The sequence below is a fragment of the Pseudochaenichthys georgianus genome, chromosome 15 (assembly GCF_902827115.2).
Source record: "Pseudochaenichthys georgianus chromosome 15, fPseGeo1.2, whole genome shotgun sequence".
NCBI classification, from domain to species: Eukaryota; Metazoa; Chordata; class Actinopteri; order Perciformes; family Channichthyidae; genus Pseudochaenichthys; species Pseudochaenichthys georgianus.
Window position 1 is genome coordinate 12282290 of NC_047517.1, and position 17057 is coordinate 12299346.

The window sequence follows — 17057 nt, forward strand, 5'->3', positions numbered from 1 at the left end:
CCCTTACAACATTACCAGGATATCTCCGTGTACACTTATAGTATGTCTATATAGGCCACACACTGTTGAATGTTGCACCAGTATGGGTCAACTATTAAAGGGGCCATATTATGCTCATTTTCAGGTACACGTTTGTACTCTACTGTGACATGTCTCCATGCTGTAATGTTCAGAAAGCTCTTTATTTTTCTCATACTGCCTGTGCTGCAGCACCTCTTTTCACCCTCTGTCTGAAACCAGAGCCCAGTCTGCACTGATTGGTTAGCTGGCGGGCTCAGTTGTGATTGGTCAACACCTATCATGTTAGTTGTTTGACTGCTAGCCAATATAAGTGCAAGTGTTACGTAGTGATTTCACTATGGAGGGAACCATTTTAGCAGTTGCAGACCATTTACGTGCACAAAAAAACCTATCCAATAAGTTAATAATTTTGCGAATCAATTAAGTGGTTTGAGACATTTTTCAAGGAAAAACATAGTTAATTCTATTCTTATAGCTTCTTAGATTTGAATATATAGGCCAAACAACTCATTTATAAATAGAGAAGACAATCAAAATATTTATTTATAATGGATAGTATTGTTGAAGCCCTTCTTGTGTATATTGTTTTATTTGCTAAGGGTACAAATAGTCCTTTATTATGGACTGAAATTACGTCGGCAGATGTTTGTATAACATCTTCCTACATTATGATGTAATTTATTCCAGTGCTTAGTTCGCACCAAACAGGAGGGTCTATACTTTATCCAGAGCCCCTAGCTTTCAAATCCAAGCTCCGCCTCTCCAGCATGCGCACCCACCTTGTCCACCACCAGCAGCAGCAGCACAGTGCGCCAGGCAGGCAGCGGGAGTCAGGCGTGGGTCACACCGGGGAGCAAGCAAGACGGACCGGCAGCAGTACTGAGTGATAGCCACTGTACTACGGAGAAACGACTGTTAGGGGGAAACTCCGTAATAAGACTTTATAGGACTAAGCGGTATCCTTCATTTTGTCAACCGTGAAAGGGAACTCCTTCATTGCCACATTTGGGAGTACCGAACCCGGTGGTGTTAGGGGGGAAATATGCAGTTGAAGCCGGACTCTGTCAGCCGCGCAGCTGGCCTCAGAGGCTGGTGATGCCCGGCGTGCCGCGCGGGGATCACCACCCAGCAGCAGGAGGGGGTCGGGACAACAGTGCCTCGGGAGGCCGATGATGATGCTGGTAAAGTCGGGATCATGGCTAACGGAACCGGTACTATTATGTTAAAATGCGTCGTGGTTGGAGACGGTGCAGTGGGCAAAACGTGCCTTCTGATGAGCTATGCCAATGACGCCTTTCCAGAGGAGTATGTACCCACAGTGTTTGATCATTATGCAGGTAGGAATTTATATTATTCTATCTGTCATGGGCGTCTAATAATAACACTTATTGAATGTGTTTGTAATATCAATTCTAAAAAGAGTGAATGTGATGTTGCTGGGTGAATTTCCTCTGCCACTTCCTCTCCAACTGCATTGGCCTGCATCTGTTGCTATAATCAAAACCACTTGTTTGCCTTCTTCATAGCAGAGAGGGGTTGGGGACCCCCCTCCCTTACTCCCTCCCTTCTTTTTCTGCTCCCCAACCTCACCCTCTCTCCTCTCAAATGCTCTTTGTCATTTATTTGCAGTGAGCGTCAACGTTGGTGGAAAGCAGTACTTGCTGGGACTGTATGACACAGCTGGTCAGGTACAGTTTATTTTTTCACTCTGGCCCGGTGCCAAGCATGTCAAGGACACACACTCACACACTCTATATCTATATCTCGGTCTCCATGTGCGCTCCTGGGACCGATCTATCCAGCACGCCCACAGGCTTCATATTCAGGCCAGACACTAAGCTGCAACAGGTGATGGTTTTCGCACATGGGTTTACTGCCTGTAGTGGTGTGTGCCATGGACAGTGATGGTAGTGAAGGGGTTTCAATAGTTATATTATGTGGAGAACAGGGCTCCTATGTCCAGTAGTGATGTCACATGTTTGTTAATAGGGCTGCCTAATGCCTGGGCTTTTTCTTTACAATGTGCCATTCAGCGGACAAGAGCTACAACTAAAATGGTAATCCAATGGGACACACACACACACACACACACACACACACACACACACACACACACACACACACACACACACACACACACACACACACACACACACACACACACACACACACACACACACACACACACACACACACACACACACACACACACACACACACACACACACACACAAAATAATGTTTCCACTCAGCAGAAGAGCTCAGCAGTATAAACACACAGACAGAGGAAACCATGTTAACATACCACGGACAGAAGATCATTGAGTGCAAGATATGCTGCATCATTCACAACCAGATCTTACAGACTACAGTTTAGGGCTGCACATAATGAGGAAAAGATGTGATGTGATTTGCTGAATTAAAAAAAAACTGCTTTTAAAGTGCACTCAGTTGCTTTAATTCAAAACAATCTTAAAATTGCTTGATGAATAACGAAATTAAAGGAAATTATTTTCCACTTTTTTCTATTGGAATAAATGAACTGAACACACAAGGAACCTCTGAAAAAATAATGATGGTTCCTTTTTTAAGTGCCATTTTCTTCTAATACTGTCTTTCGAAGACCTCATAAAACCCCTGAGAACAATGACGCAATCTTTCACAGTCTGTTGCACAAGTCAAAATATAAATATAGTTTGTGCAGCCCTAGTTTTAGGGATACAAATGTGAATCATTTGATAAGTGTAATAACTTAGATCAGGGGTGTCAAACTCCATTTCATCGCGGGCCACATTAGCATTATGGTTGCACTCAAAGGGCCGGTTGTAACTATATAAATATATAATATATATATAAAATAATGTATTATATTACATTATTGCCTCTGAATTGGATTATTATCGGATAGGATAATAACTTAGTAATTAACTACGTCTGAAAGCAGAAGTCTAGGGAAAATCATTGCAAGTCTCTTCAGTGGCATGTCACAAAACGAGATGCATTGTGGGACATGTAGTTTATGGGCAACCGGCTTCTGTAAAGTGGCATATAACCGTATAATAATCGTATTATATTCTTTGCAAGCTCTTGCGGGGCCACATAAAATGAAGTCGCGGGCCGGATTTGGCCCCCGGGCCTTGAGTTTGACACCCCTGACTTAGATGATAAGAGTCCAACTGAAATGATTAGTCAAGTAATCAATCGTCGATTAACCGGCAACAATTTCTGATAATCGATTAATTGTTGTTGAATAATTAAAACAGTTGAAGTAAATGGGGTCTGTGTGATCCAGAAGCAAAAACAATAACACTTTTTTAACAGTCTTCAATTGCGCAGACTTGTCCATGTAAGTTCAGATCAGTTACAAATGTTTTTAATAGTAATATTTTATAAAAAGATTATGTGTTACAGATATAGTTTTGACGTTGTTTAGCAGGCCACATTGACTTCAATTCATCAAGACATCTCCGTTTTGTGGGTCTTTGTTCAAGGTGGAGTCTTGTGATTTTTCTTCAAGAACTCAAAGTAACACGGAATGAGTAATTGATATAGAAATGGTCATGTTGTAGGAGAAGTCTTGATTAAATAGCAGAAATCTTAAATAGTGTGGACCACTAGAAGTGCGGGGGCTGGTTTTGACACAGTTCTGCTGATCAACAGTTGGCAGTGTAACACAGCACTGGCAGCAGGATAAATGCACACAATGCTTTCTGGTGAAAAACACTAAATACAGAAATAATTGTTTGTTAAAAGGAAACTCCAAAGAGCCCCTTTTATGTTTGGCCTTCCTTTAACAATTACAAGACAGCCAACAGTGGTGTAGCCTTTCACTGCCCCTAAACCTTTCACCTCCAACAACCTAAAACTGTACACATGTCAAACGTTGAATAGTTAACACTTTCCTCAGGGCCGTATTTAACTGTGTGAAGTCAGAATGAGTCACAATCCAAAATGTGATCCGTTCATCGGAAAGACAAAAACGAGGCGCTGAAAGGTCACCCGGGGAATATTCAGCCTCTCGGTTCCTGTTCATTCATGAATGCTAAATGTCCATGAATATCAAATCACAACCCTCCCTCCTTCTTCCCAGCCAACCTGTGGCCGCACTGCATTTCTGTTCTCGACAAAACAGATGGAAGAGGTGTTACTACCCGGTTGTAAAAAGAGGAACACATACTTATTGTGTATTCTGGCATGTTTGATATTGTGTGTGTGTGTTTCAGAGCAGGGTTTGCTTTTAGCTGATTCAGAGTGTCTCTGAAATGGAGAAGTTCTCCCAGATGTCTGCCGTGGGTGCTGCCGGCCTTTCGAGAGTAGAGTTACCGCTCTTGAAAACGAGCACCCCCCCCCCACCGCCCCGACTCGGCTGACCTCTTTATGCGGAGCAGCAAGGCCAGCTGGAAATGTTTATAGCTTCAACATCTGATCAAAGAGCCGTCGCCCCAAAGAGAGAGAAAGAAAGGAAGGAAGAAAGAGGAGGGGAGAGAGACGGATGGGGTGACGGAGAGGGTGAGGAGGGGATAGAATTTCTAAGAAAGTGAACAAATGGAGTAATGCAGCGATTACTTATTTGTGTAGACTGACCTGGGGTCCCTCGACAAAGAGCTATCTGATTTTTTCCTTTGGATTTTGGAATAATGCAGAAAATAAACTCTGTGACAAGTAAAATCTGAAATGACGTTATAAACAAACTACATCATGTTTGCAGGGCTGCGTATCACCACCGCTAAGCTAAAGGCGGCTAATGATTGGCGTGATGAGCATTAGTAGTCTAATTTAGTCACTTCTTAGCAACCGCTTCTTTTACGACAGATAGAAGCTTCGGACATTGTGGGTTATTTAGTGATGTATTTTATGTTGTGGAACAAAAAGTTAAAATCTCTTAGGCATGTGTAAAAAACCAGAGCTTATTTCAACCAATAACACGTTCAAACCGTTGACTTCAAGGCGAGGGAACCAAAAGTGGTTACTCATGAACTTCTTTTTTTTTGTTCCATAACGTTGTGACATCACTATGTAACACTGGCTAGCGATCTAAAGCATTGTACGTGAAAGGATAAGGGGGCAGAATATCTCCAGCAGTTGTCCAATCACAACAGAGCCGGCCAGCTAACCAATCAGAGCAGACTGGGCTCTGGTTTCTGACAGAGGGTGAAAAGAGGTGCTGCAGCACAGGCAGTATGAGAAAAAATAAAGACCTTTTTGAACATTAAAGCATGGAGACATGTCACAGTAGAGTACTAGACCGATCTTATACAAATACAAACCTCCAAACATGAGCACAATAGGGCCCCTTTAAGTTTTGCTTTCCCTTTCTCTCCCTCACATATTACTTGCCCTTTATCATCTCCACCTCTGGCCTGTGCTACACATGTTTGGCTTCAGGCTGCCTGTAATATTGATATTCCTGGCAGGGCTACAGCTCCCACAATGGGTCAGCAAACTGCCGCTGCCATGCCCTCATCAGATGCTATTTCATACTGTTGCGTCTCTGTGACATGTCAGGGCCACATCATCACGGCCCGGCATTGACCCGAGTGCCGCTCACTGTCTGCTGTTGAGACGGCTGCTCTGCTTCTATTATCCGTGCTCTGCCACGTCGCTCCCCCAGCCGCCTATTGAATTATTCCAAATGGAAGGGCTGCAAAGTCTGTTTGGCTGAATGTGACGAGGGGAAAGCCTTTACTTATTCATTCGTTCTCATGATGCTGCACTCAAAGAAAAAATCTAGCATTGCTGCCTGAAGAGAAGCAGGAGGAAGCAGGAAGTGGATGTTAAGTGCTGTGGTACCCATGGAAACGCTTTAAGGAGAGGAACTCAAGAGTTGGGACCCTCTGGGATCTGTGCCACGCTGCCCTAGTAACCCCCACTTTGTCGTCTGACTGTTCCTCATTTGCCTAGCCATTCAGGTGCTTCTCACACTCAACTGCACATCCTTTGATCACTGTTCCACTTCACTTCACGCACTCCCTTCGTTCTGTTTGACACAGTCTGATGAGTCCTTTTTGACTCAGCAAACAAGAGTCACCCCCAGACGTCCCAGTATAGAGGAGGGGGTGACAGGTGGGAATTAGGGTGAGGCATAAAAGGGAGGGTCTGGAATTTTTGTTTTCCCATCTGGGAGCCTGTCCCCAGTTAGATTCTTTGAATTCTTCTTCAAAGAAGGGACCTATCATGCAAAATGCACTTTGTGATGTCTTTTATACATAAATATGTGTCCCCGGTGCGTCGGGAATTCACGCAGCGTCAGAAAATAAAACCCTCTCTCTTTTCCTCCGTACCCAAATCTTTTAAAAACGGGTGTACAACGAGCGGATACAGATTTTCTGACGTTAAATCGGGAGCGGACCCACAGAAAGTTCTATCAGAAACAATGCCTGACGTGTTTTGGACGTAATCTCGTCTTTGTCTACATTAGCAAGCCTCGCTAACACTCAGAGCTAACCTGTACTGGAGAGCACATGTGTTTAAAAAGCAGGAAATAAAAAAAGGAACTCCCCTTGTGATAAACCCGCAAGAGAAAAAGCATTTGAGCTCCATACTGTTTCAGAAATAATATTTGATGTGGTTTAAACAGTATGGCGTTTTATCACAGCACAATTTAACTTTGTCTCCGGTAGAATTCTGATCAGGCATTAGCTCTGCCTCCTCTTTTTTATTTAAAAAAAAATAAGGACCCAAAATCCGCGTTTCTCTACCAGGGCTGCAAAAGAGGGGTATGAGCAGTATGAGGCATGGCTACAATGGGTGATCTGTTTGGTATTTTAAGCAAAAAACTTCACAGACAGGTTTTGTATAGGTATGGCCCTACAATATATGTTTCCAATATAGCATAATAGGTCCACTTTAAGCTGTATGTTTGAAACTTGAAGCATTCCATGGAAACATCTACTTCAATTTAAGGTGATAAAACTATGTCTCACGATGCTTTTGATTACTGAAGATATTTAGACGATATTGTAGAGTACCATTGGTGCTTTCACACAATATTCACAATATTCAGATTTTTGATAATTATATAAATTGTAGTAAGTAAATAACTGAATAGTTTGGTAAATTCAGAAAATTACATCAATCTACTTGAATGCAGCCTTTAAAACCTAAAAGAACATTATGTGATATTACAATATTTAAAATCTAAGATCATATCAAGTCTCATATCCCTGTATTGATATATTGCCTAGCGCTACTACACATTATGGTTTCACAATATATTGTTTCAGCATTAGCATCACAATGTGTGTGTGCACAAGCAAGGCAAATTATCTCTACTACGTCTTGCTACAACTTTTTTGCTGCTTGAAACTTAAGGAAAACTTGAACATAACTAATGTAAATGAAAAAATCTGTCTGATTTTGGGATACACTGAGTTTATTGTTAGTAAGTAACATGCAGGCTGTAAACAGCGAACAACCAATCACGGTAGTTGTAAAGAAATAGCGGCTTCAATTTGACCAAAATCAGGTTTGGTGTTGACTTGCTATAATATGTCCATTACTTCCTTCTTTATATGTTTTTATTTAATAATCGTTTACCACAGTATATACGAAACAAATTGATAACAAAATATATATATTGCAAACACTAAAACATAATTAGAAAAAAAATGAACAAGAAAATTATAAAATATAATAATATATATCTATTAAAAAATATTTAATTTGTTCCATATCCTGTAGCCTTACTTTAAATGATTTATTAAAGGCTTAAATTAGGTACCCACTGATATTAAAGTAAAAATTAGACTTTTAATGCAGTATGGCAGGCTGTTCTCACTATCTAGGCATGAATAGACTAGAGTGCCTCAGAATCGAAGCAAGATAAATTATCATTGATCACTACTAAAGGGTTATTAAAACAGAAATGGCCGCTCCCAGCCGGCGGCCATGTTGGAGCAGGCGTGTCTGACTCTGTTGACATTGCCAGTTTATAGAGCCCTGAGGAGGCTATAGGAGGAGAGCTGGAGAAAGATAGAAAAGTGAGAGCGAGGTGGAGGGTATGAATCACTGATATCATTTCAACTGAGCGCAGTCATGCGGTGGAGCTAACACGTAGACGCAGAGCCTGGCCTTCATGGAAATGTATGGACATGTATGGAGAGAAGTTGGTCTTTTTATCACTTTCCACTGATCATAATATTTACTGCACTACTTGGGAAGACTGTTTGTCTCAATGATGTGCTCTTAAACTATTCCAATACAACTGTAAGACGGATGGAAAAGTTTTATTCGTTCACAGCAGCAGCAGAGTGTAAACATTTCTGGACTGATCAAACATACGAGTGAACTGCTGTACGTAGGAGTACACATTCTGTCTGTGTCTCGCTGTGTACACTCTGAGTGGCTAGCAGGCCTACTGTCTTTGGTAATGTGTCAGGGGTGTACTGAGGGAACGGTGATAGAAGCAGAGATGGGTCTCGGAGAAGCTCCCAGCCTGTTTACAGTAAACTGCTGAGTGGCTCACTGGGGGGATACTTGTGCAAGCAAAGGTCTGTGTACTTGATCACATGTGATGGATATAGTGTATCTTTGGGGGCAGAGGAAAGCACATTGTGTGTATGCAAAAACACTATGTGATGTAACATGTTCTCCCAAGGAAGGTAAAGTGAGCTGGATAACATCGGTATCAGACAGGAGTAAACTAGGGCTGTCAATGGTAAGGCTTTAACCCTTGAGATTAATCTGGAAACCTTCATGTGTTAAAAAAACGAATGCATACTAATCAAATTATCAAGTTTGACACCAACTTCCTCTTGTAGTTCCGTTGCGGATGTTTACCATGAATTGCATGCAGTCTAAAGGCAAATCAAGTGGAGGACTGGAACAAAATGTATTGCACTGACTGGAGACCACTAGACTTACATAGGAGACAGAACCATTACTTCCTCGGTGTAACGGTACACCTAATCCATGACAGAAGGCGACTCCACTCATTAGCTTTATGCGCGGTGAATAGTGAGGAAAGGCATTTTCCTGAAACATAGGCTAGCCAATTTCTTTCAGGGTCACCACTGTTGGAACAGACAGTGCTCGCAATATGAATACCACCATACAAACATATGCCCTGTGTAGCCAAATTAAACAGAGGGTTATTACAGCGACTCTCTGTGACAGTGGCTTTGTTGATGGTTTGTGTGGAAAATGGTCGGACTTCATGCCAATAATTCAGAAATCATGACATAATTAAGTATAAAACCCTTTATTACAACATCAGATGTGTACTTGTTTTAACTCAGCCTGAAATACACATATTTTAAATGTATGATTAATCACAGATTATAATTGTGATTAATGCGATTACATGTTTTAACTGATTGACACCACTTGAATAAACACTATAGTTGGTCTGACAGTTAAAGATTTGTGCATGCCGTTAATACCAGTGTAGCTATTCCTTCAATATTTCAGGTTGCTTAAGCCCATTATTGGAAATCAATTAGCTAGGCTGCTTTAAGATAATATTGGATTTGCAGGATTGTCGCATATTGCCTAACTGTGGTTATTAGGTTTAGGAATCGTTTGGGTTTAAATGATTACGGCATTGATTGCGTTTCTGCTTATTGATTTCTTCATTGCAATTCTTTAAGCACGTGAATGAGGTCAAAGGCTTATCTCACATAAATCTTTAAGAAAACCTTTACACAAATGTGTATTTTTAGTCACGATTCACTTCATGAGGTCAAGGGATTTGTAAATGAATTGCAGACAGTGTTGGTCACTGATGTTTATATGATAACATGATCATCTTTTCATTATTCTTTCGTTCATAAGTTAATTCTGATTGGCGCCATTTGAAATGGTTCAATTTCCCCCGGGTAACACTGAAACTAATGAGTTGAAAAAAAACATTCATTGGAAAAAAACATACTGCAGGGTAAAAATTATGTCTGGTTTTATAAGAGTAGCAGGTACATGGCACTGTTTTTATATGGAACCAAGTATTGGTTCCCAACCCACGTCATTATATCGACTCATTTTGTTACATATCCTGTGTATCACATAATTTCATATACTTTTGATGCCGTTTTTTTGTTCTTTCATCATATTTCAAACTATAAAACAAAAAATCAGACGTCACTTAGTGTTTGGGAATCATCCTAATCGTTTGTCTCAGCTTGCATGGAGCACCAGATGGTTTGCATACATAACTCTCATTTATCACATAAGGGAATTCAGATAATGTCAGGTAAGCTGTCAGTCAAGTGACTTCAGTGACTGTGACTGTGAAAATACTCGATCATCTCATTAGTTCAGGAACTTCATAGCAGATACAGAGAATTATTATAAAGTTTTCTGCATGAGCCATGTCTGTGAGAACCCTGTGAATACTGAACTCATTTGGAAATAAGAGGAGGAATAATATTATTATAATATTTGAATCACATCCACTAGACTCCAGTGTAGAGTCATCTACGATACGAGCACAGGCGTGAAGATTTGTATGGCGTTTTTAAAATCGACTCCAATTCAATATAAAGTCAGTATATTTTAAATTCATTACACAGGGAACAAAAGATGACGCATTCATCTGTCTGATCTATTGCTGTATGAAGAACCATTACACTAATTTGCATAAACATAAATAATTTGCATGAGTAGGACTTGCTTCTGGGGTTATAGCACAGCAGTGTGATAGTATTGGATGTTTTTCGTGTGCGTTTGGCAGAGAATGGGACTCGCTGAAGGCATCCGAATGAAAGACTGTCATGCCAACGCTCCCACTGCAACTATCTCTGGCACAGTGGAACGTGGCAACCGATTTGCTTTGATTTGAGGCATGTGGACAATAAATTCCCCAGACAACAGAGTGTCTGGGGAACTTGTTGGTCTGGTTGAGTCATATCTAATTACTGGAGATCCATTGATCGCCAGTATCTTCGCGCTATCAGCGTAGAACCATCCCAATACGTGCCACGGGGAGAAGAAGTGAGATAGGTCTTGAATATTCATATGTGTGCAAGTCAGACACTCTGTCAGAAGGGTTTATCTTTGGTGGGGACAAAGTGGCGCTTGATCGGATGCACAAAGGACAGTCTTGTGTTTGTGAATCAGCCATTTGAACCTCACACCGGCCCATAGGGGCGCCGCCCCCCCTCTTCCCACATGTTTGATTGTCATTCAAAATAAAAAATATATTTAAAAAAAATATATCGTTTTATTTTTAATGAACAAGGTAAATATTATATAGTTGGTATCAGTAAAATGTATAATCTAAAATAAAATCTCGTTTAAAATTGTGTTACGATGTCTACAGTTACTGATAAGTCACATGTTTCCTGCCTGGCCGCAGCGTGTATCACTACCCTCTCTCGTCTGGGCGCTAAGAAAGGAGCCCTCAGCCAGTGTAGCAGCCAACACATTGCTGACTGTTGCTATCTGTAAACTATGCCGCCGAACCATAATTTCAGCCAATCAGCGTTGTCAGGTCTGATGGTCAAGGGGGCGCCAATGTCAGCGCCCGATGCAGTCTGTGAGTTGTTTGGACTCATATCCAAGGTGACGCTACAGTAGTTGATGAGGATGGCTGCGTGTGCAGGTGGAGACTCCGGACCTCTGTCCCCGCCCATTCTGATTCAGCCAGCTCTACCCTTTCGTTGACATGTTATGCACAAAACAACCTCTAGATGTCACTGTGGTTTGAACAGAAAGCCCTTCAGCTAGCTTCCACTGAGAAAGTTGGCATGCTACAAATACAGGATACACAGGATATAGACATTTGCCGTTAGGCCAGTGGTTTCTTGTTAGGCCAATTCAGCATATGCAGATGAGCAAGTCTTTTTATTATTATGAAAAACACTTTACATTACTTTTTTCCATATATTTATTTTTACAAAATATCATTTATTATCTTTTATGAATATATCTGGTTATATATATTGCTCATTTTCCATAAAAGACAACACATGTATTTTAGTTTGTGTTTTATTTGAGTTTTACAAATACTGTACTGTATGATGATTCTTGAAAATGTACTTTTGCCATAAAAGGCCAGCTCAACCAGTTGGTAGAGGCTCATAAAAACAAAACTGTCAGTCAAAAAAATAAAAATTGTTTGCGGTTACTTGTGGCCCATTTGATAAATAAAATGCAAACGAATATTGTTCCATAACGTTTACACACACACACACACACACACACACACACACACACACACACACACACACACACACACACACACACACACACACACACACACACACACACACACACACACACACACACACACACACACACACACACACACACACACACACACACACACACACACACACACACACACACACACACACACACACACACACACACACACACACACACACACACACACACACACACTGTAGAAACGATGTCCAGGACAAGGTATTTGGAAGTTTCATAGCTAATCACACTGAAGATTATGGAGGTATTGATCAGTCTTCTCATAATTTTAAGCCTCAATTTGTCCTTCCCCCCCCCCTCTAACATCACCAGAAGTCATAATTTAAGGGGTCATTTCTCAAAAAGTTCTTCCGGGGGAGCATCCCCCCGGACACCCCTAGTATGCTTTGGTCACCATTGCCATAGCCCCACCTAAAATATTTTCCACCGGCCGCCACTGCTCACACATTTGGGCAATGCCAGTGCATTTGGTTGTCTTTGTCTTGTGGTGATTGCTTTTGGTCTGACTGCAAATGTCAAATAATCTATTGAAGTCTCACATGAAGGTCATTCCTTTCTTCTCTTCAGAAGTCAATTCCAAGTGTGTATCTTTATCATTCCCCTCATAAGAGTCTACATCACTCATATAAAGCAGCCAAGGAGCTCTCCTGGCTCCAGTCTGAGTCCGGAGCTTATTTTTCACACGCTTTAATAATTCACGAGTAATCGTTTCCCAGATGTTAAGAAACGGAAATGAATCATGTCTGCTCACCGTCCTGACCTCTCATCCTCCCCTGACCCGAATGTTAACTATTCCTGTCCTGTCTTCCCTCAGGAGGACTACGACCGCCTGAGACCGTTGTCCTACCCGATGACCGATGTCTTCCTCATCTGCTTCTCAGTGGTAAACCCGGCCAGTTTTCAGAATGTGCGCGAGGAATGGGTGCCTGAGCTGCAGGAGTATGCACCCAGTGTCCCCTACCTGCTCATTGGCACCCAGGTCAGTCCAACAATGGTGTCAGAAGCATTTACACTCAGCTTTAAATGACTGCTTAATAGGGGCGTAACGGTTCACAGAAGTCACGGTTCGGTTCATACCTCGGTTTGGGGGTCACGTTCGGTACGGGTTCAGTACAACAAGGAAAAGCAAAAAAAAAGTCCCAAATGCAGAATTTTTTTTTGCTGTTATTTATTTTTAACAGTAGTGCAAGTTTTGGTATGAAAATAAGGAACTCTAACATTTGGAATCATTAACTGTATTACACAGTTAAAAACAAACCACAAACAGTAACACACACACTCAGATGGCCATATTATTTATAATGGCTGATGTCAAACAAAAAGGTTAAATAAGCTGTACAACTAAAGAGAATGTCTTGAAAATATTAAAATAAATAATAAGAAAGTATTTCAATCACAATTAATAAAAGGCAATACAGAACTGTATAACATCTCCTGATGTCAAAATATAAAATAAATACAATGATAAATATAAAACAAAATAAAATCTGTACCTTTAGGAGCAATGTCTAACATGTGTAATTAACTTGTGAGTGTGTGAGGCCATTATGCCTAAATAAAGGTACTCAAGCTTTACTCTATTTTCAAGTTGTTCTTCAAAAAGATGAGTTAGTCTACGTTGTCAGTAGTGAGGGCAGATCTGTTGGCGGTAACTATGTCACCTGCCATCGAGAAAACCCTCTCGTGGGGACTGAGACTGACTCGGATGTGATTGAGCATGTTTGACGTGTTACCACTAGCATAACGCACCGCTGTCGAACAACGCCCACACACCGTCCTCGTCCGATCCACAACTCGCACCCCATCATTGTTGTAGTCCACAGGGAACCCGAAATGTTCCCACACACCTGATTTAAAAGAAGCAGGTGGGTCTTCTAGCTCCTGTGTGTTGTGTGAACTCGCCATAGCTACTAACTTTTCTTCTTCATGTATTGTGTTCGTTTTGTTCTTGAGTTGCGTTTTCTTTAGCTTAGGAACCACTGGACCTCCCTTGATGAAAGGAGAGGAGAAAATTCTGCACCACAATGCATTGCAGCCGCAGCATTTGCCGTCACTCAACAGTCGGCCGTTCAGGAGCTGATTTTTGGATTATCGGAACGCAACCCAGTTCTTCATTTATTATTTACAGGCGGCTGGCTTTTAGGCGCAATACCGCCCCCTGGATTATATATAGTGTAATACTGCCCTGAGTGACAGACTTTTTTCCCACTCGTAAAAAAAGGCGTATTCGCCGTGTCACTGCATGTGCCGAACCGTGACGAATAAGGATACCGTTACACCCCTACTGCTTATGTGATTTCTTATTTATACATATTAGGGGTCGACCGATTATCGGCCTGGCCGATTATCGGCCTGGCCGATTATCGGTGCCGATATTCCTCATTTGACCGATTATCGGTGTCGGCCTTTTTTTAATAAAATTGCCGATAACACTTTGGCTCTGATGCGGCCGTTTCTCTGGCTGCAGTCACCACTCTCTGTACACGAGCAATGTCCCGCCCGCAGCGCTATCTGATAGGCTATTACTGAAGTGTCAATCAACACTGAAGATTTTCCGGCCATAGAGGCGGGACCTTCTCAGATTACAGGCAGGTGCAAAGAACGCAGACAGAGGCAAGCAGCAGCGCTGAGCGGCAGAGCCATACATGTGTTTCGAAGGTAAATCAGTTGAAAGCCGACGTTCAATAAACATCCCAATCCCCTATGCTGAAGTTGCAAAAACAGCACGATCTATTGATCCAATTCTATCAGCTTCCCAGTTACACAGGGACGCGGGAAGTCAGTCAGAGTTGGGGGTGCGTGCAGCGTCTCGCAGCGGAGTAACTGTGGTGCGGAGGGGGGGCTGTGAGTCGAGCCTCGCAGTTTTTCAGGTTGATTATGTGAAGCTCATTAGCTAATCAACATGTATTTAGCTAATGTTTAGCAAAATATTAGAAGTGAGGCTACTAGTCTAACGTTAGGTCTACTGTAATAGCCTCACTTTTAATAGTTTGCAAAACATTAGCTAGCACTAGTGTTTTGCAGTTGCTAGCAATTTATTGGGATTTCATGCTAGATAGACAGGCATTGGTTTGATATAATAAATTAAGCATTATTGTTAGTTAAGCATGTCAGCCTGCAGCCCCACTTCTTGTCTCTCTCTAACTCATTGCAGATGGCTGCACTAAAGAAAAGGGCACAGAGAGGAAACCAGTTGTAAGATGTTTAAAAGTTCATTAAACATAATATATGCTTAAATGCATTTCAAAGAAGTTGTGTTGAGTTGTGTTGGAGTTTGTGTTATTTACATTTTGACACTATAGTTTTTCTGATTTTACTGCAAATGTATATCGGTTCCAAATATCGGTTATCGGTCTCCTTGATTACTAATAATCGGTATCGGTATCGGCCTTGAAAAAGCCATATCGGTCGATCCCTAATACATATGATAATCTATAAGCAATAAAACTGCAATATACTCGAGGGCAGCGGTTCCCAAACTTTTCAGTCCGCGACCCCCAACAGTACCAGTTACTGGCGACCCCTGTCAACGTTAAATGTATTGAATAAATCAATACATTTAAGTTTTCCGCACACTCGCGGGAATATCTCCGCAATGGAGCGAGCTTAAGTTTGTTTGTACCATTTTCAGGCGATTTGTAATCTGTTCTAGAACTACGATGTGTTTTTAGGATTGCAAGAAGCATATAGAACAAACAATGGATGTATTTTAAGAACATTTATCCATTCTTAAATTAGATTTAGTTGTTTTAGGAGTTATATAGAGATTATATATATATATATATATATATATTAGGGCTGTCAAGTTAACACGTTAATAAAAAAAAAATTAAAAAATTAACGCCACTAATTATTTTAACGCAATTAATGCATGTGTATTTTTTGTCCTCGGCCGCCCCGTAGTTTCAGAGCGCATCGAGTTTAAAATATCATCTACACGCTGATGCTGACAGCCCCGCTCCTGCCATCCGCTTGCGGGAGACCACACTTCCATGCTCACCGGCAGGCACCGACTGGCCATCGGGAGGACCGGGAGGGTGTGTGTATGCGTGGCGCGAGGGAGCGAGAGAGAGACCTTACGTGTATTGTTGTTAGCATCTGGTGCTAGCTAGCTGCGCTAACGGATATAAGGAGCTGTTTAAATGAAAACAGAGGAGCGACATTTCCCCGACAACTGCGCCGAACACTTGACTTTATGCAGGAAGCCAGACAGTGGGACATTGTACGAAAAGTCAGCACACTCAGCACGGATAGTGCGCAACATGATTGCAGCGTCCAGGCAGCTCCCGTTCGAGCATATGCCTTGAGTTGCACATAGCTCCAACGATCACACACACACACACACACACACACACACACACACACACACACACACACACACACACACACACACACACACACACACACACACACACACACACACACACACACACACACACACACAACACACACACACACACACACACACACACACACACACACACACACACACACACACACACACACACACACACATTGTATAAGAGGTTCCAGGTTGAATTGAGGCGAATACTTGTAATTTTCAGAGGTTGTTGTGTTTAATATTCATGAGAATATTTGTCATTGTTCAAATGATAATAAACATTAGCATAAAGCATATTTGTCCACTCATATGTTGATAAGAGTATTAAAAACTTGAAAAATATTCCTCTAAGGTACATTTAGAACAGATACAAAATCTGCGATTAATTTGCGATTAATCGCGATTAACTATCGACAATCATGCGATTAATCGCAATTAAATATTTTAATCGACTGACAGCCCTAATATATATATATATATATATATACAGTGGGGCAAAAAAGTATTTAGTCAGCCACCAATTGTGCAAGTTCTC

At 41.4% G+C, this 17057-nt stretch overlaps 1 protein-coding gene across 2 annotated transcripts in view; it reads left to right on the top strand.

Annotated features, from left to right (window-relative positions):
• Nucleotides 1–805: 805 nt before the first annotated feature.
• Nucleotides 806–17057, top strand: part of LOC117459594 (rho-related GTP-binding protein RhoQ) — a 41742-nt gene continuing 25490 nt past the window's right edge. The window contains exons 1-3 of one of the 2 annotated variants that reach the window (XM_071205761.1): nt 806–1358; nt 1651–1709; nt 12995–13159. In XM_071205761.1, the coding sequence (XP_071061862.1) occupies nt 1217–1358; nt 1651–1709; nt 12995–13159 (366 nt within the window). In that variant the 5' untranslated portion in view covers nt 806–1216. The remainder of the gene's footprint in view (nt 1359–1650; nt 1710–12994; nt 13160–17057) is intronic. The other variant, XM_034100520.2, reaches the window with a different exon arrangement.